This window comes from Suncus etruscus, chromosome 13 (assembly GCF_024139225.1).
Source record: "Suncus etruscus isolate mSunEtr1 chromosome 13, mSunEtr1.pri.cur, whole genome shotgun sequence".
NCBI classification, from domain to species: Eukaryota; Metazoa; Chordata; class Mammalia; order Eulipotyphla; family Soricidae; genus Suncus; species Suncus etruscus.
Window position 1 is genome coordinate 8,095,989 of NC_064860.1, and position 20,422 is coordinate 8,116,410.

Sequence of the window (20,422 nt, forward strand, 5' to 3'; positions counted from 1 at the left end):
CTTCTTTTACTGGTAATGTTGAAAAGAACAGGTTGTTTATTTAGCTTTTTTTTCAAATCAACTTGAGAAACAGTTATTGGATAATCTGATAGAGACAACTATTGAAATGATTAATATCTATTCTATAAAACTTTTAAGATATGGATATTGTTCATCTTTTTTTTCAAAAATACTTCACTTTTTCTTCTAAATTTTTCTTTGATTTCATAAGGTATACAAGAAATCCATTTGACAAATTATTCAAATAGAAAAACAATTAAATATACACATGTTTTATATAATTTGTCTCCCTATTAATTGAATTAGAAAATAACATATAAAGGAATTCTTAAATATGATGTTTTGATTTATAAAATTTCAAATACATTCAGTACTTTTGCAAGTATTAAAATATGTAAGGCATTTAAGGAGTTGCAGTAAGAAAAAACAAACTTATTTATAAAGGATCATTTATTAAACAAGATTCATTTACAAGATACAAATATTGTTGTTCTGTGTGATACATCATGTATGAGAAATAATATATTTATTCAACTGAATCTGCAGATATTCAAAATTGTATTATCTACCACCAGGAGAACTCAATTTTATTTTGGCATTTGTCTGTCATTTCCGTACAAGGGTAAACAGTTCTTTGTTAATTAAAATGTATTTGTAAAAGAAACATTTTATAGAAATAAAACCAGTGAGTGTAAGAGAAAACCTCTGCTGCAAAGTAACTCAATTGTTTATGATCCTAAATTTTTCAAGCTATAAGAGAGGAAGAATGGAGGCGCAAGGTAAGTTTTATAATAAAGTATGAGCAGCAGATGATAAAAAAAAATGCAACATAAGATTTGTTTTGTCTGTGGTACAATATGCCCTATCAGACTCTAAAGAATGTTTCTCTACTTGAACACAGGTAATCATGTGTTGATTGTTTCTGGAATGACAAAATGTATAAAAAGACAAGACAAGAAGTTGGTTCTGATTGCTTATTTCATCAGCTAATATGAATGCACTGCTAAACTTAGTGAAGACAGGACAATGATTTTAGGTTAATATATACAGAGTTAAGATACATTTTTTTTTAAATCCACTTACGAGTGATTTTAGGCACAGTGGCTGTCCAGGATAAAATGTTTCCTGGTTTATATTTTGAAAGCGATTTGTCAGTGCAAGCTAAAGCAAAATACCTGCTTCCTTCATCCTTCTCGCCTTGTACATCTGGAATGTTCAAAGCAAAGTTCATCATTTTGTCTTCATTCTGAAGCATCTTGAATAAACAAATATGTCTCATGCTTTGCTTTTGGCGGCAAGGTAACTTTCAGTGCAAGCAAAGCAAACACGTCCTTGCTGTCATATACAAAACTTACACATTCGAAAGGCAATCAAAGCAAGATCACCTTCTCTAGCTTCTCTGTGGAACTATCAGTGGCACTTAGTGGAAACCCTTTGGGACCTATTGAAAACATACTTGAGATGCCCGGACTTAATAATATTAGAAATTATTGTCATGGTCACCTCTGTGTGTAAACGATTTTTGCTTAAGGCTTGCGGTCATAACACTCATTTCCTGAGAACGGAGTGGATCATTTCTGGATATCATAAGTGTGCGTGATCAGAGCTGTGGTCGCTGTCGTGACTGTCGTCATTGGCTAACGAGTCCCCTGTTTGCTGGAGTGTGGCTGCCCCAATCCCTGAAAGCTCTGAGGGGAGCAGGGTTCCTTTTTTCACATTCACCAGTTCCTTTTCTCGAGCTGCAGCTCCTTGTTGTCCTCCTTTCACTCTCTTCCACTTCATTCTTCTGTTCTGGAACCAAACTTTCACCTATCACAAAGAAAAGAAGCACAAATAGAAAAAAGAAATTGAGTGGCTGGTTTTCTTCTTCCTCCCCCATTTTTTTTTCATCTATGAAAAGTCATTTCTCAAAGACTTTTACAAGAACACTGTGATCGAGAGACTATGAAAATAAATCAGTCTTCAAAGGGTGTCTAATCTAGCGTTGTTTCATGTTTCACAACATGCAATACAAAAGCAGACACCATTTACGTTTGCTCAAAGTTATTTGCTTCCAAATGTTAGGATAACCTAAATTGACTTAGTTTTTAATTCTCACGTCAGTTGAAATTGTATTTGGGAAAGAAAGAGAGAGAGAGAGAGAGAGAGAGAGAGAGAGAGAGAGAGAGAGAGAGAGAGAGAGAGAGAGAGAGAGAGAGAGAGAGAGAGAGAGAGAGAGAGAGAGAGAGAGGTCTAACATTTTCAAATCCCCAGTTCTTTACTCTGCCAGAGGATTGGGAATGAAGCTGTATCTCACAAGTTATTATGTCACTGAAATTTACTCCTGCAAAAATTCACGAGCCTATTTGATCATTCTGGTTCAGTAAAATTCTATCCTCTTTTTAAATACCTTTTTTTTAATCTTGGTTTGCCATTTAGTACTTTAATTTAACTTGAAAATGTCACTAATAATTTCTGAAAAGCAAATCAAAAATGTCATCAGCAAACTAAATGATAATTGTAAGTTTTTCTTATGATTCTATTAGATTCAAAGCAACTTTGAAGATAATTTTTTCTTTTAAAAATTGTCTAGAGTACAGGTAGGGACGGGGAAAGGAGAAGGGATATTTGGGTCATTGGTGATGGGAATGTTGCACTAGTGATGGGGGGGTGTCATCTGATATGACTGAAACCCAACCACAATCATGTTTGTAACCAAGGTGTTTAAATAAAAAATTTTAAAAAAAGAGGAGGAAGACCTTGAAAAATAATAACAATTATTATTTAGGAAAAAATTGATTTTAACTAACATATTTGATATATACCATTAGATAAAAATCTAAACACATGCAATGATCATAAATCATCAGAGCCAGAATGATGTTGGCATTAGTATTTTTAATTTCATTTAATTTTAGATTCTGGATGTATTCTGGGCTTGTTACTTCAGATAAAGCTTGGTGATCACAATGGAGCATAGAAGATCAAGGACTCTACCCACCGAACACTCTTCATCTGCATCATTGTACCTTCTTGACTAGGAGACATTTTCTTCCTCTCACCATATTTTTTCAATATTTTTTATTTCTTTCATTTGGTTTTTGGTTTTGGAGCCACACTCAGTGACTCAGGGATTATTCCTGGCTCTGCCCTCAGAAATTGCTCCTGACTTGGGAGACCATATGGAATACTGGAGATTGAACCCAGGTCTGTTCTGGGTCAGCTATGAACAAGGCAAACGCCTATAGCTTGTGCTATTGCTCTAGTCCCTCACATTTCATTTTTATATGTTTTTATTAAGCTATGTAATTCTGTTACCTTGTATTTTTGGTCTAACCCACTTAAGGTTGTGTCTAACTCACTTAAATTTGTGGCACATATAACCCCCAAACTTTATCTCAGACAAAAAGTAAAGTAAAACAACATTTTAACATGTAATCATTAGAAAATATTGATTTTAGGTTTATCCAAGTGGATTATCAACTACAGACTTTTGTATTATTATTGATTAAAATCTTGCAAAAATTCATTTTTATAACTATTGTTTCAATGTGATAATAAACCATAGTTTAGCCATTTTTCTGCATATGGACAGTTGACTTGCTTTCACTGTTTTCCTTTAAAAATGATGTAATATTTTTTGCTATTGTATTTTTTGGGGGAAGGATCACATCCAGTGATGCTCCGGGGTTACTCCTAGCTATGCACTCAGAAATCGCTCCTGGCTAGGGGATGATATGGGGCATTGGGGGATCAAACCGGACTGTCCAAGGTTAGCGCGGGCAAGCCACAAGCCTTTCCCCTTGCGTCATGGCATTGGCCCCTGCCATTATATTCTAATAAATATGTCATAATATTTTTTTTGGTATGTTAGGGACCATATAGATAGCTCAAATAATTAAAGCACATGTCTTACCTATAGGATCCCCTGGTTTAATTCCTAGTATTGCATGATTCTTTGAGTTCCATGTGGTATGATCCAAAGACAAACAACAGAATAACTTCGTTGACTATATATTTAGGGATCTAATTGTTGGTGACTAGGTATAGGAATGTCCAATGTTTTCAACAAACATTGTTTTTGTTTTTGTTTTCGGCCACACTCGTTTGATGCTCAGGGGTTACTCCTGAGCTAAGCACTCAGAAATTGCCCCTGGCTTGGGCGGACCATATGGGACGCCAGGGGATCAAACCGCGGTCCTTCCTTGGCTAGCGCTTGCAAGGCAAACACCTTACCTCTAGCGCCACTTCACCGGCCCCTTGAATAAACATTTTATGTAACTTTCACTTTAAAGTTTTCATCCCTACAGGCCATTATGAGGTTTTAATTTATATGCACCTTATTGAATTGGAGAGTTAGTCTTCTTTTTCCATGTTCAGTGACTATATATGTTAACAAAACATGCCTCTTGTTTTTTATTTTTTTATTTTTCTAAAGAAGTTAACATATTCAGAATACCAGGTTTTTAGATAAGCATCAGGATATGGACTTAAAGAATGCTTGCAGTGATTTGATTTTGTTAATAAAGAAAGCAAAACTAAAAATGAATGGAGCTCTATCAAACTTAAAAAGTTTCTACATGGTACAAAAGTAAATGTAAATACAAAGACATTATGCGCATGCAATACATCAGAAAACAAGTTAATATTCAAACTATAGAAAACACTCACAAAACCATATCACAATAAACCTTGAAAACCCATCAAAAATTTGAAGGGGAAGTGACTATAAGAAGATATATGAATTTTCCACAGGTATATGAAAAAGTATTCATTATCAGTTATTAATGAAATACAAATATAATGAAATGACAATGAGATGTAAGCTCACACCAGTGATAATGGTATACATCACGAGAAGCAAAAGGTCTTCATTTTTTTTCTTTTTTCTTATTTAAACAACTTTATTAAATACATGATTGTGTTTGAGTTTCAGTCATGTAAAGAACACCACCCATCACCAGTACAACATTCCCATCACCAATGTCCCAAATCTCCCTCCTCCCCACCCAACCCCTGCCTGTACTCTAGACAGGCTTTCTATTTCCCTCATACATTCTCTTTATTAGGATAGTTCAAAATGTAATTATTTCTCTAACTAAACTCATTCCTGTTTGTGGTGAGCTTCATGAGGTGAGCTGTAACTTCCAGCTCTTTTCTCTTTTGTGTCTGAAAGTTATTATTGCAAGAATGTCTTTCATTTTTCTTAAAACCCATAGATGAGTGAGACCATTTTGCGTCTTTTTCTCTCTCTGACTTATTTAACTCAGCATAATAGATTCCATGTACATCCATGTATAGCAAAATTTCATGACTTCATCTCTCCTGACGGCTGCATAATATTCCATTGTGTATATGTACCACAGTTTCTTTAGCCATTCATCTGTTGAAGAGTATCTTGGCTTTTTCCAGAGTCTTGCTATGGTAAATAGTGCTGCAGTGAATATAGGTGTAAGGAAGGAATTTTTGTATTGTATTTTTGTGTTCCTAGGGTATATTCCTAGGAGTGGTATAGCTGGGTCGTATAATGGGGAGGAAAATGTACAGACACTTTGACAAAGAAGAAATACAAATGGCCAAAAGACACATGAGAAAATGCTCCACATCACTAATCATCAGGGAGATGCAAATCAAAACAACTATGACGTACCACCTCACACCACAGAGATTGGCACACATCACAAAGAATGAGAACAAGCAGTGTTGGCGGGTGTGTGGAGAGAAAGGAACTCTTATCCACTGCTGGTGGGAATGCTGTCTAGTTCAACCTTTATGGAAAGCAATATGGAGATTCCTCCAAAAACTGGAAAAAGGTCTTCATTTTAGAAATGCCATAGACAACTTTTTTGGTTTACTTGGTCTACTATATAAGTGACTAATAAAAGACTATATTGTTTTGAGGTAGCTATACATAAAGCTTCTATTTATATCAAACTTGTGATGTTTATAGAATAATTTTTATTCTTTTATTTTATTACCTATAGTGATTAGATTACATATTTGTTGCTGGAATTCCATGAAGTAAAAGATCAAAATATGATATATACTTACATTTTAAAGAAATAAAAAGATGAGTACAAATATAATGTTATCATGTCCAAGTTTATTTGTTTATATATATTTTTTTGGGGGGCCACACCCAGTGACACTCAGGGGTTACTCCTGGCTATGCACTCAGAAATCACTCTTGGCTTGGGGAACCATATGGGACATGTGGGGATTGAACCTAGGATAGAGAGTGCAAAGCAAGTGTCCTACCACTTGTGCCACCATCTGGCCCCTCCAAGTTTATTTTTAAAGATTATTCTAAGACATCAGGTGGCTCAAAGAAAGCTATATATATATTTAAGAAAATAATATTCTTTTCTAACAAGCATTTCTTAAAAATATACAAAATTACAGATTACATATCAATATTGTCATCTCGTATTTACCTGAGTGTCTTTTAAACTGCTTATCTTAAAAAGTCGAGAGAGAGCCTAGATCAAATATTTTACATAAAATTTAAAAAAATCTCTCATTTGGAGAAATGATATATAAATTGAGTGAATCTTTATAATTATATTTTGTCTTAATGTCAATTTATCTTACTAGTTGATAAATTATTTTAAATAAATAGGAAGATGAGTTTTAAATAAATTATTAAGCTTTAGTCAAGTTTTTTCCCAATAAAAACTGTCATAGTAATTTTGAACAACTGAGTTTACAAATAAATCTAATATCTTTAAAATTTAAGAAATAAAAATATAATTCATAAAATAAATATATGATTTCAGTCTAACATATCCTTACATGACCATAACATGTTTTTTGTTTTTGTTTTTGTTTTTGGCCACACCCATTTGACGCTCAGGGGTTACTCCTGGCTAAGTGCTCAGAAATCGCCCCTGGTTTGGGGGCACCATATGGAATGCCGGGGGATCAAACTGCGGTCCTTCCTTGGCTAGCGCTTGTAAGGCAGACACTTTACCTCTAGCGCCACCTCACCAGCTCCAACCATAACATGTTTTAATAATAGCATCACTGTGAAAAATAAATAACTGTGTAACATTATTTTATATTTCTAATAGATATTCAGTTATGTAATGTTTTAACATCAGTCTCATGAAAAAAATCTTACTTTTTATACTTAAATAACAGAATTTATTATTTCTATTTCCAGATTGGTCAAACTACTTTTTAAATACATAAGAATATATCTATTTCCAATTTGACTCCTTATCAAGGAAAGAAGATAAGAGAATTTCTGCATTACTGAATAATAAAATTTTAAATCTAGAAGTCATTCTATTGTCTTAAATGAAAAATTCCATAAGAATCTTTCCATTTGCCATACATTGAATCCATATCTTCATTAATTTATCCACTCACATTTCTGTCTGTGATATATAAATTCACAATATCTGTTCAATTAAGTTTCAAATACATTACAGGAAAACCAGTGAAAATATGTAACTGTATTTTCAAACAATATTCTAGATAGGCAGAAACAAATGGATTGATAGCTAAATAGATAATTAAATAACTATATTAGTAATGTAATTAATAGATTGATAGTTAAAATAATGCTATAGCTATATTTAAATATCATCCATGGTATTTCAATATGTTTCAAGTAACAAAGAACCATAAAACCAAACATCTGGATAAAAAGTAACTACTTTAGGGATGAATCTAAATGTCTCTAAGCATCTGGAATTGATATATTTAGTATTGTAACTGTTTCAATTTACTTCTGTGCAGTTGAAATACTGGAGACACTGTCAACAAATATTTATTCACATCTTTAACATGAAAACATGCAACAAGCAATGTTAGAAATAAAATTTTCATATTTAAGCACATCCTCTGGGATTAAACTAGATCATAACAAACAATCTTGTACTGTATTTGCCGGCGTATAAAATGACTGGGCGTATAAGACAACCCCCTAATTTTACAGTTAAAACATAGGTTTAGGCCTCTATTCGCTGTATCAGACAGAATGTTCCTGTGCTGCAACTGTATGTACCACAGTGAGCCAATCACAACAAGCAAAGGTTCAAAGGCTCTACTGTCATAGACTTCCTCTCTGACTCTGGCCACTCTGAGCAGGCTTTTGACAGTGTAGATTCGGGTCCAGAACATTGTCTAATTTGCATGCATCAAAAGCCTGCTTGGATTGGCTGAGTTAGAGAGGCGGTCCGAGCAGCCTTGCAGTGATTGGTGCAGAACAGTGTCTAATTTGCATGCATCAAAAGCCTGCTTGGATTGGCTGAGTCAGAGAGGCGGTTGGGGCAGCCTGGCAGTGATTGGTGCAGGATCGAGTTGGAAAATTCGTTTTGTGGCAATATTCAGACAATTCTCATTTAGAGGAATATTGAAACATTTTGGGGGATATACTCGGCTAAGGCAACCCCCCATTTTTGGTTGACTTTGTTTTTGTTTCAAAAGTCATCTTATACACTGGAAAATACAGTAAACCCCATGCAAATGAGCCTTAAAAAGACTTAGGTGGTTCATTAGTTTAGTCAGTAGCTGTGTTAAAGAATTAGAACCTGGGGCCAGAGCAGTGGCGCAGTGGTAAGGCATTTGTCTTGCAAGTGGCTGACCTAGGAGGACCACAGTTTGATTCCCCTGGCATCCCATATGGTCCCCAAGACAGGGACGATTTCTGAGTGCATAGCAGGAGTAACCCCTGAACGTTACCAGGTGTAGCCCCAAAACCAAAACAAAAAAAACAAAAACGAAAAAACAGGGATCAGAACCAAAGATGCACTCTAAGGTAAAATTAAAAAGTAGCAAAAGGAAGTTTCTTTTTTCTTTCTTCAGATTGATACCGTATTAAGTGAAAGAATTTTTCAGCTATTTCCAAGAACACTTGGGAGCTATCAACTGGCTGTTCAAATGGTGTCCAAGTAAGAAACTTGGTATTTATATTGGAGGTTGAAGAGAATGATAAACAACTATGTTATTTTCCACCCATTCCTCCTATTTTAGTGTGACATTAGTGAACAAGCAAACATTAATTCCATGACTTCGTTTTTCTTTTCTTTTTTTACATGACTTCATTTTTCAGTTTTCAAGCTAACTTTCTTTCCTTTTTTAATATATATATATATATATGTATATATATAATTTTATATATATATTGATTGTTGGGCCACACTCAGCATTGCTCAAGGGTTACTCCGGATCTGCACTCAGAAATCAGTCTTGGGTGACCATATGGGTATGGGGAATCAAATTGGGTCCCTCTCATGGTGGCCACATGCAAGGCAAATGCCCTACAACTGTGCTATCTCTGTGCTCGCTATTTTTATTTTCTAATGAGGATCTTTGTTGAGGCTTACCCTAGTCCAGTTTTTAATATAACTTAAAGCTATTTGGATGTACTTTTTAGTTTTTTTAAGTTAAAATGTTCAACTATTTCAGAAATTAGTAGTGTCTGAAAGTCTCAGTGGAAACATTAAAATAATATTGTTAGTAGCATTGGTAATCTTAATATTGAATTTGGAAAAAATTAAGTGAGACCCTACTGTAGAAAAAGCATTGATCACAAGAAAATTTTGTATTCTGGGCTACTTGTTACTTATATTCATCTTTTCAAACTATTGAGATCAACTAGAAATATGGCTTTTGTTCCCAAGATTTTACCTAATTTCCTGCATGATTTTTAATAATCACTGTCAGCGCAGAACTAATATATATGAATAGTGAATGGATAGTGATGACAATGGGAATAAACAATTGCAAGGCATGTGTGTAGCAACTGAATATGGTGTCATGTATTCTATGCACTTTTAGTGTGAGAAAATTTATTTTCTGAGACACAAGTAAATTTATGATATCTCAACTAAGTGTATATAAAGTAAATATGTATACCATTTATATATTTATGGCTAAAGCATATCTAGCCATGGGTATATAAATCTAAAATATACTTTGTTGAATCATGAGTTCTATCATTATATTTTTATTTAATGCAAAGCCACATTGCATGCATTTGTGTCTTTTTTTATTTGATTTGTTTTGGGGGGCCACACCCATTTGATGTTCAGGGGTTACTCCTGGCTATGAACTCAGAAATTGCTCCTGGCTTGGGAGGAATCATATGGGATGCCAGGGGATCAAACCATAGTCCATCCTAGGCTAGCATTTGCAAGGCAGATGTCTTATATCTAGTGCCACCACTCTGGTCCCAGCATGCATCTGTTCCAACATGACACAATGCTCTCCTCAGTGGTTACTTCCCTCCACCACTGTTTCAAAATACCCTAACAATTACTCTTTGGGCCTTATGTTTGGTCACTCCTCAGGTTCTGTTCCTTTGGTCCATTTGTTATTTACATATTTTGTTTATTATACTCCACATATGAGGGAGATCATTCTGTATCTGTTTATGTCCTCAACAACTTCACTCAGCTTGATAATCTCTAGTTTTATCCAGGTAGCATGATTTCACATTTTCTGTGCAGTATTCCTCTGTTAACTCTTTTGTTTTTATGTCATACCTGTTAATACTCAGTTCTTACTTCTGGCTATCTGTTCAGGAGACTTGTTCAGAGTCCCTAGTGGGGCTTGGGAGAACATATGGAGTGCCAAGGATTGAATCCATGTCTTCCACAATTAAGGCAAGAACCTACCCACTCTACCTCTAATTTGTTAGGCTATCTTATTGTAATAGAAGTTTCTTTCATGATGCTGAAATATCTTAATGTAGTTCTATATTTTTGAGTTGTTTTTATTGCTGTTGAAATTGAATTATTTGATGCCAATAGCATGTACAGTTTATGTTTCTTCAAAGGTTTTATTAATGGATTGTGATGTAACATCTGAGTATTTTAATCCATTTTGTGCAGGATGTAACATAATGGTATAATTTCAGCCTTTATCACGTTTTATCAAAGCTTTATCATTAACAATGACCAAGAATTTATTATAAGCAACCTTCATAATTTTATATTCTTGGCTCTTTTGTCATAAACTAAATGTCCATACATAAGAATATTTTTCTGGACTTTCAATTCTATTTTATTGGTTGGTGTGTCATCTTTTATTCTAATTAGTATCACAATGATTTGATTACTATCACTGTAATTTAGTGCTCTATACTTTGACAATATGCACTTATTTTACTGTAGGTAAAAAAAGTTAAACATTGATTGGGGGGAATTTACAATGCAATATGGGACAGAGTACTCATTTACAATATAAGGGAGTCTATTATACTAGATAAGAAAGGAATAAATATCCTAGAATCTCTGACTATAAAAGTAGTCTTAGATTATCTTGAGTGGACATTATTTATGGCCATGAATTTATACTTTATTAGCTAAAAACTAAAATACTTCATGTAAATTTATTAAAAGGAAAACCTCCCAAGATTGTTCCCATTGCTGATGAAAAGACAGAATTGATAATTTAGAACAAGAAAAAATTCGCTTGATAGTTATTCCCAAAAAAATGCCTATTTTGAAAACACATGGAATTGAACCATTTAGTAATTTATGAGTAACAAACAAAACAGAATTCTCATCTTCACTGCTGAAAAAGAAACCGACTAGGTATGATTCTCTATTTATTTTAGCAGTGATATCAAGAATCTATTGTGGAGAGAAAGAGGGAGGGGGGACTCCTTGGTGATGCTCTGAGTCCTAGAGCCAAATTGCTGCTGAGCTCAGGAACAATTTGAAGGTTCTGGTCATTGGCAGGAGCGTCTCTGGGAAGCCCAATCCGAAATCTTTCTGGAAGCTTTGGGGAACAAAATTAAGTTAAGGGAAGCCATGGGGACCTTGAAGGTCACTTTATATTTGATCTTTGCCATCCCTGTGGCCACCATAGGTTCCTTCCAGTTTGGCCACAACACCGGTATGATCAATGCTCCAGAGAACATAATCAAGAAATTTCTGAATAACACTTTGATAAATAGACAAGGAACGGTACCTAGCAAGGTGGTCACCATGACCCTCTTCTCCATCAGCGGCATGATGGGATCCTTCTCTGTTGGAATCTTCATTAACCACTTTGGCAGGGCAATTCCATGCTTATTGTCAACTTTTTCGCTGTCATTGGTGGCTCTTCCTGGGGTTCTGCAAACTGACAAAGTCATTTAAAATGCTGATCATTGGCCAACCGATCATCAGCTTCTTCTGCCGTCTCTGCATGGGTTTTGTCCCAAATGTACATTGGGGAGATCTCTCCTGCTGCCGACTGGGGGGCCTTTGGCACCCTCAATCAGCTAGCTCAATCAGCTAGGCATCGTCATTGGCATTCTGTGGTCCAGGTCTTTGGTCTAAAATTTATCATAGGGTCTGAAAAGTTATGGCATATGCTGCTGGCCTTCCCCATCATTCCAGCCATCACCCAAGTCTTAACCCTTTGGTTTTGCCCAGAAAGTCCTCGATTCTTGCTCATTAACAAAAAGGTGGAGGCAGAGGCAAAGATAAACTTCCAACAATTGTGGGGCACCAAAGACATGGATGATGACATCCAGGAAATGAAAGTAAAGAATGTCCGGATGTTGCAAGAGAAGCGAACCACCCTGTTGGAGCTGTTCAGGTCCTCCAAATATCTGCAGCCCATCCTGATCGACACCATGCTCCAGCTCTCCCATCAGCTCTAGGGAATCAGTGCTGTGTTCTATTACTCAGCAGGGATCTTCAAAGGTGAAGGTGTGAAGGAATCCACCTATTCCCCCCTTGGTGCCGGTGTGGTTAACATCTACTTCATTGTAGTATCTCTGTTTCTGGTGGAAAGGATGGGCTGGAGTACTCTTCATTTAATAGGCCTTGCAGGAATGCTGAATGCTCCATACTGATGACAGTCTCCTTGTTACTGAAGGCTGAATATGCTTCAATGAGCATCGTTTGCTGGTCTTTGTGGCTTCTTTGAAATCTGCCTAGGTCCCAGTCCTTGGCTTATTCTGGCTGAGCTCTTTAGCCAGGAACCCCAGCTAGGCCTTTTGCCATGGTTGTGGCTGGATGTTCCATCTGAACCTCTAACTTCCTGGGGGGCCTGCTCTTTCCTTCAGTCACATTCTATATGGGACACTACATGTTTGTTGTCTTCACTTTGTTCCTCTTGTTTTTATTTGTCTTCCCCTACTGGAAAGTCCCCAAGACTTGGGGCAGGAAGACTTTTAAGATCACCGGAGCCTTTGAAGTAGGGTGGGGGAAGGTTAACACTGATGTGTCCATGAAGGTGATTGACTCCTCTGTGACTACTACAAAGCTGAGGACGATGACTCCATGGTAGCGCAAAGCAAAAATGAAAGGGTCTAAGCCAGACTCTCACCTTCTCACCTCTCTCCCAACACAGAAAAGCACCCTCTCACAGGAGGTGAGGAGGCACCTCATGAGTATGGAATCCAGTACTGTATACAAATGCTTCTACTTAATCTCTTCTCATTCAGGATTGTCTAATATGGGCTCTTGAGGTGCCATTTTGCGTTGGTTGTCTCTTCAATGGCTGTCAACAGTTGTTCTTTCTTGGATATTTCTCTTCCATTGAGGAGAAATAACTTGGCCATTTTTCCCTTGGGTTATAATATTGCTTCCAGGAAGGGCACTTTGGAGGGAAGGAGGATATCATGATGCCATCTGCCAACCTCAGAAAGCAGCAGATGTGCCATGGAGCATGGAGGACAAGAATCAGGAATCCCATAAGGCACCTTGCCTCCCTTCTGTATAGCTCAACAGAGCACCTTCACTTGAGTTTTATTCATTTTTATCTTCTATTGTTATTTCATAAATATTTATATTTTAACTGTAAAGGAATTTTACCAAATAATTATTAAAAATAATAAAATAAGGGAAATTTGGTTTAGAAGGAGGTATCTGAAGAGAGGTGAGGGAAAGATAACTGGGATGATGAAAGTGAAGCTTAAGAGAGGGAAGTGAGGAAGTTCTCTGAAGTTGGCCTCAGTCCCTCTGAAGGAAACACTTTCATTTCTCAGATACAGTTCCTGTATGAAGAAGCTACTGAGGTTTTCTTTGCTTGAGATTAAATGTAGTTATTACTTGAAATCTAGGGTTATCCGGAAGACTAGCATTCTAATTGGTGGTGGCTGCTGGGTTTTCACTAATGGGAACTGAACAAGGGATAGTTCTTTCTAGAGATCTATATCCTTGTTGTATAAAAATCTCTTTCCCTTTTGTAGTGGAATTACTTTAAAAATAAAATAACTACTGCAGTACACATGGTAGGAGCCAAGACCTCTGTTTGTTCTTGGTTTGAGATTTATTATTTTCTCCCATTTTTATCCTTTAGGGGATTTTTGGATATTGGCTTTTTGTTGTTGTTGTTTATTTAGTTTTAATCTATAGCTTTAAAAGATATACTATTGATAGCTGCTGTGAACTGATATGGGATTTGTAAAGTTGTCTCTGAGAGTCTGTTTTTAACTGAGTGGTTCTTAAGTGAATATTGTTGATCTTAGGGTACTGACATGCTTGTCTATATTTATGAACAGTATTAATGTGTCATGTGCCTGGATCTTTCCACCAGACAGCTTCAAGGCCACATAATCTCCAGAGGTTTTTTTTTTTGTTTGTTTTTGTTTTTGTTTTTTATCTCTGGAGGAGGTCCTGGACAGCCCCATTTTTCCTCTCTTCACATTTTATTAGATTACTTCATCTCCGTTTCCCTTGGTGATTACACATTTCAGATCCATGCCTGGAACAGGATTCAGTTCAGTTCTCACCCCTCCTCTCTAAAGTTGGGATGTTGGGGTAGGAGGGTTGGCTGGAACATGGGGGGGCTCTCACTCTGGGTGGGAGTATTCCCCTTTTTTTAGTGACCAGATGGTGAATATTTCCAAGTGGGTTTCTCATTATTCATGTTAATCTGGTTCTCTATTTTGAAATAAAACATTTGAAGAAAAAAAAACAAACAAACAAAACAATCTATTACATAGACTGTCTATTGTAGTTAATCGACAAATTTGCACTATATCTTTGAGGACCTCTGAAAAAAGACTCTCTGAAAAGACAAACATTTTAATCCATTTTTATTTGGCAGTTTTAATTGTGCAAATTTTCAATTATTTTTTATTTTGGGCCAAACCCAGTGATACTTAGGGGTTATTCCTGGCTATGCGCTCAGAAGTCACTCCTGGCTTGGGGGACCATAGACACCAATGGATTGAATCACAGTCTATCCTGGGTCAGCCTACCACTGCGCCATCACTCATACCCCTAAAATATCAATTTTTGTCTAGAGAGACGGTGAGACATTTGTTCTGAATGCAGCCAATCAAGTTTAGCGCTGATACACCCCACATATACCCCACTCCTTCTACCCCAAGTCCCATCAGGAGTGAGTTCTATAACATAATTTGGAGGACACCCTTACACAGTTGAATGTAATCCAAATATAAAAACAAACATATATGTATAGTCACTCTTTTGATCGTTTTATGATGCTGTGTTCTCTATTCCTTTCCCTAAGAGATACTAGCCAGGTTTTCTCTGATAGGTGAAAGAGCCAGAATAAACCCATCAAATTTAATAATATTCTGGGACAGGGGAGGCTTTAAAATCATTGTTCAAGATGTTCCAATTGATTGTGAAAGCTGAAGATTATTAACTGATGATTGATATGGGTAAATGAGAAACTATAAATAGAGGACAGGAATACTAAAAAACTGGGATAGCAATAAAGCCACATTGTAAACGAAATATAATGAAAATATATACAAGCCTAATTTGGTTCAAATATCTCCTATTTTTAATAATATGATAGTTTTCTTTAATTCCTGAATGCAGTAGGTAGTCATTGAGCTCAAGAGCTCCATTTATTTCCCTTATTTTAAATATATGCTTTATAAGAAACAAACATAATTGTGTGACACATTTGATTACAAAATTATTATTCAATGGTAGGGGGTTAAAAATTCAAATTTTGAGTTTTTTTTAAGTTTTCAAATAATTTCCTGAAGAAAACGAAATAATTATTACAAATCACTACAATGACAAAACCAGGATTTATCATGCATGACATACAATGCATCCATGTTATTGTGCAAGTAAAGTCAGAATATACATATATAAGGACTACTCCCAATACTAATAATTTAAAGTAGAAAATACTTCCATAAAATAAGCATACAATAGATTGAAATTAGTTAATATAAATTTGCTTTATATATTATATGCACAAAATATTTTTATCTCTGAATTTTAATTTTAAAAGGCTTCAGGGCAAAAGAGATAGTGTCATGGAGAGGTCAGTTGCTTTGCATGTGGCTGATCTAAGTTTGATTCCAGTCATCCCTTATATTTCCCAAGCTTTTCATTAGTGATCCTTGGACACAGAGCTAGCAGTAAGCCCTGAGCTCTACTGGATTGGTCCCCTTTGAAAAGTTTAAAAGCTGTTACAAAGTCAGAAAACTATATTAAAATTGAATATTCTACTAAAGTCAAGGAACATATTAAAAATGTAGGATTGTATTTAATTCTTTGGTATATACATTTAAGTTATATTATTAAAAATTATATTGTTTTAGGGGCTGGAGAGATAGCATTGAGGTAAGGCATTTGCCTTGCATGCAGAAGGTCGGTGGTTCAAATTCCAGCATCACATATGGTTCCCCCCAGAGCCTGCCAGGAGTGATTTCTGAGTGTAGAGCCAGGAGTAACCCCTGAGTGCTCCCGGGTGTGACCCAAAAACAAAAACTACAAAAATTATATTGTTTTAAAATATAGAAAAGTCAAATATTCAAAATGTGAATGAGAAAATATGTTTCTAATGATATAATATTTTATATGTATAAGTTCTATAAAAGTGTGAGTTAAAAATAAACAGTGTCTGTAGTTGGGTTTCTGTCATAAAATGACTATCTCCCTTCATGGTGCTTAAGCCATATTGGGTGCAGAGATTCGAACAACAGTCCCTCCTAGGTCGACTGCATGCAATGCAAATGCCCAACAACTGTGTTATCTTTCTGGCATGAAATAAAGACATTTTTTAAAAATTAGAATTAAATTGGGCCCGGAGAGATAGCACAGCGGCGTTTGCCTTGCAAGCAGCCGACCCAGGACCAAAGGCGGTTGGTTCGAATCCCGGTGTCCCATATGGTCCCCCGTGCATGCCAGGAGCTATTTCTGAGCAGACAGCCAGGAGTAACCCCTGAGCTCCGCCGGGTGTGACCCAAAAAAAAAACCAAAAAAAAATTAGAATTAAATTAAAATAAAGTGTCAAGTTATAGATTACATGATAAGTATGTGTGACATTAATGTAAAATCAAGGTATTGAAAGTCATATTCAGATTTAAAGATGAAACAATTTCCATTAATAAATATACATACAAATTAAAAAACCCAACTTTAACAAAATAAAATAAAATTATTTCTTCAGGACATGAGCTATATTATGTTAAACATAGATATTTTGAAATTTTAAGAATAGCAAAGCTGGTAACTGATAATACATACATACTTTTCTGTTAAATTTAACACAGTAAAATTCATTTTAAAAACATAAATAAATCCAGATGAGTAATTTAAGAAATCACATGTGTACTGAAGTATAGCTATGAACTAAGCATTGGTTTATCCAAAAATGTCTTTCCATAAAACTCTGTCATTTTCCTCTTATTTTAATATGTCACAATAATTACTACTTGATTTTTGTACCTCTGTCAGATCAACTATAGTCTTGTCAAATTTGTTTTATTAAACAACTTGTATTATTCTAGCAATGATGTTAAATATTATATTGAAAATAACTAGGTAGAAAATATTTCCTCCCTCTAGTCTAGATGGTACTTATATTCTGTAGTTTATATAAAAATAATCTTAGGATTTATATGGATATATAAACATGAATAGAAGAAATATAAAGTAGTTTTAACTTCATTTAGTTTCTTGAAGAGATTATTTGATTACCTCTTCAGAATTTTAAATTACACAACTGGGATATTTGGTTTAGATTCTCCTTACAACCACTTACATTTTTTATCAAATAATTGTTCTCTAAAGGCTTAATTTTGATTGAAAATTTATATTCAAATATAGTAATTTCCTTTTGCTATTATCCTGAAAACTACAATTGTATAAAATTTTATAGGATTAAGAAAGAAAAATAATGTTCACAGTATCGGTTTTTGTTTATTTGAAAACCTTATTTTCTTCTGGTTGTTTTTTATCTGCCAGCTTCTAGTTGGTTCATTAATGATTATTAGTCTTCTATGTACTGTTTCTTAAGTTATGCCTTGTAAACTACATTGAGCTTTGCCATGGATTGCTGGTGATAATGGAACATAGTAAATATATTCAGGCTTTTTCTCTTAGTATTTCTAGAAATGTTTCTACATCATACCTTAAAGTTCAGGGGATCTTTAATTACACAAAATGATATCTAACAGAGACAAGCTGCTGCAGATGAGACAGTCACCTTACCACTGATTCCAGATCCAATTGAATATTGTGTCAAGGTAGCAGTAAAAATATCCACTGAGTCCATTCCAAATCCAGAACACAGGGTTCTGAGCCATAGGTCAGTGTCTTGCACTGACCTGGAATTGATCTCTGGCATCATATGATCCTCAGAGCTTTCCTGGAGTAATTTCTGAATATAAAAGTCAGGAGAACCCCAGAGTGCCTCTGGGTGTGTTCCCATACCCTCAAAGAAGAAAAAAATATCCTGAACAAAAATTGTGCATACATTAAATATTGGTTATTATTTAAAAACAACTATTATTTTTTCAAAACTTTATTACATAGTAAATATAATTGATAGAAAACTGAAAAGGTACTTTTAGAAAAATGCAAATTAAGTTACATATATGTGAACACATATGTACATACATGCTCATATAGAAGTATTATTATTTTGTGTACTACCACTTGAGTGGGGAAAAAAACGAGGGTAAAGAGCTGGTGTGGCAAGGTTTTGCACTTTTTTTTTTTTTTGCATAGGGAAATTAGAAAGGGAATTCTCTTGGCCTAAGAAATACAGGGTTTCTCCTACCTTGAAGCATACTGCCATGGAAACAACTTTAGGCTCCATGCATGCTCATTTTCACACTCCAAGGTGTTTTTATGGTGCCAGGAAACTTTCTGCTCAATTACTTAAACACCAAACCCAAAGTCAACGACAACAGAATAGATACCCAATCTCCCAATCTACAGCAAGCTATACACAGAGGGAACCAGTTACACTAGCAGCCTGGGGGGGGGGGCAAAGGAGGGATATATGGGATGCATGCTGGGAACAGGGGTGGAGGGAGTACAACACTGGTGGTGGAATGGCTGTCATTCATTGTCACTATGTTCCTTAAATATTACTGTGAAAGAATTATAATTAATTCACTTTGGTCACAGTAAACAATTTTTTAAAAAACCTAAAGCACCAGGAATTTAAAATTAGCAAAAGCAGCACTATATGGTTTTTGACTTAAAACAATTAAACATAACATCTGTTTCATTGCCCAACTTCACCTGTCTTTCAGTGAGATCCAGATTCACTGCTATCTCATAGCGTCGCAGTCGGGTCAGGTAATTATGATGGGCAAATTCTGCTTCGAGTTCTCTGATTTGCTCTTTGGTAAAAGCCGTCCTCTCCTTTCTAGGTTTGCTATTGACTTCTGATTTGTAGTTTCCTTCCTGGGAGTCTAGAAACCAAAGGAACAACAACCGCCAAATAGTTTAATTTAGTTAATTCACCCCAAAACATTCAATCATAGAATTCCTGCCATACATATTTATTAGGTAATTACCATTTTAAAGGTAAACAGGTAGAAATGAGAGAAACATGAACCAAACATAGACTGACCCCAGTTTACAGGGTGAGATAAATGTCTGTCCTGAAGTAACCAATACCTTTATTTAAAAAGAGTTTACCTTTCTTCTATAAAAATATAAACTAAAATTTGGGCCCGGAGAGATAGCACAGCGGCGTTTGCCTTGCAAGCAGCCAATCCAGTACCAAAGGTGGTTGGTTCAAATCCCGGTGTCCCATATGGTCCCCTGTGCCTGCCAGGAGCTATTTCTGAGCAGACATCCAGAAGTAACCCCTGAGCACCGCCGGGTGTGACCCAAAAACCAATATATATATGTATATATAAACTAAAATTTGATCTGTTTTTTGAATAAAAGTAAGGAAAATAAAAATATTTCTAGAAAGCAGGAAAGAAATATATTTTGACTCAGGTCATTAACACATATATTGTGATCTAAGTACAATTAAGAAGACATATCCTAAAATATAAGATTTGTAAACAGAGTGTGAAAATGTGAGAAATCTGTTTAAATAGTACCTCAGAAGTCTGGTCAAGCTCAGTATAGTCAAAAGTATTTACATATATGTGTATCATATGTGTTAGACAGAATGTTTAAAAAGGAAAGTAAAGTACAAATAATACCCTTATTTTCTGTAATAATAACTAGTTTGGAACTTATAAAAATTGTCTATATAACTTAAAGTATAAAGGCTGTAAACATTTCTATTGTACATAAAATCA

The 20,422-nt window shown here is 35.3% G+C and overlaps 1 protein-coding gene across 1 annotated transcript in view; it reads right to left on the reverse strand.

Moving 5' to 3' along the window:
- Nucleotides 1–1,584: 1,584 nt before the first annotated feature.
- Nucleotides 1,585–20,422, reverse strand: part of MEOX2 (mesenchyme homeobox 2) — a 67,428-nt gene continuing 48,590 nt past the window's right edge. Inside the window, exons 2-3 of the mRNA XM_049785699.1 lie at nucleotides 19,401–19,573; nucleotides 1,585–1,809 (exon numbers count right to left, since the gene is read on the reverse strand). Of these exons, the coding sequence (XP_049641656.1) occupies nucleotides 1,585–1,809; nucleotides 19,401–19,573 (398 nt within the window). The remainder of the gene's footprint in view (nucleotides 1,810–19,400; nucleotides 19,574–20,422) is intronic.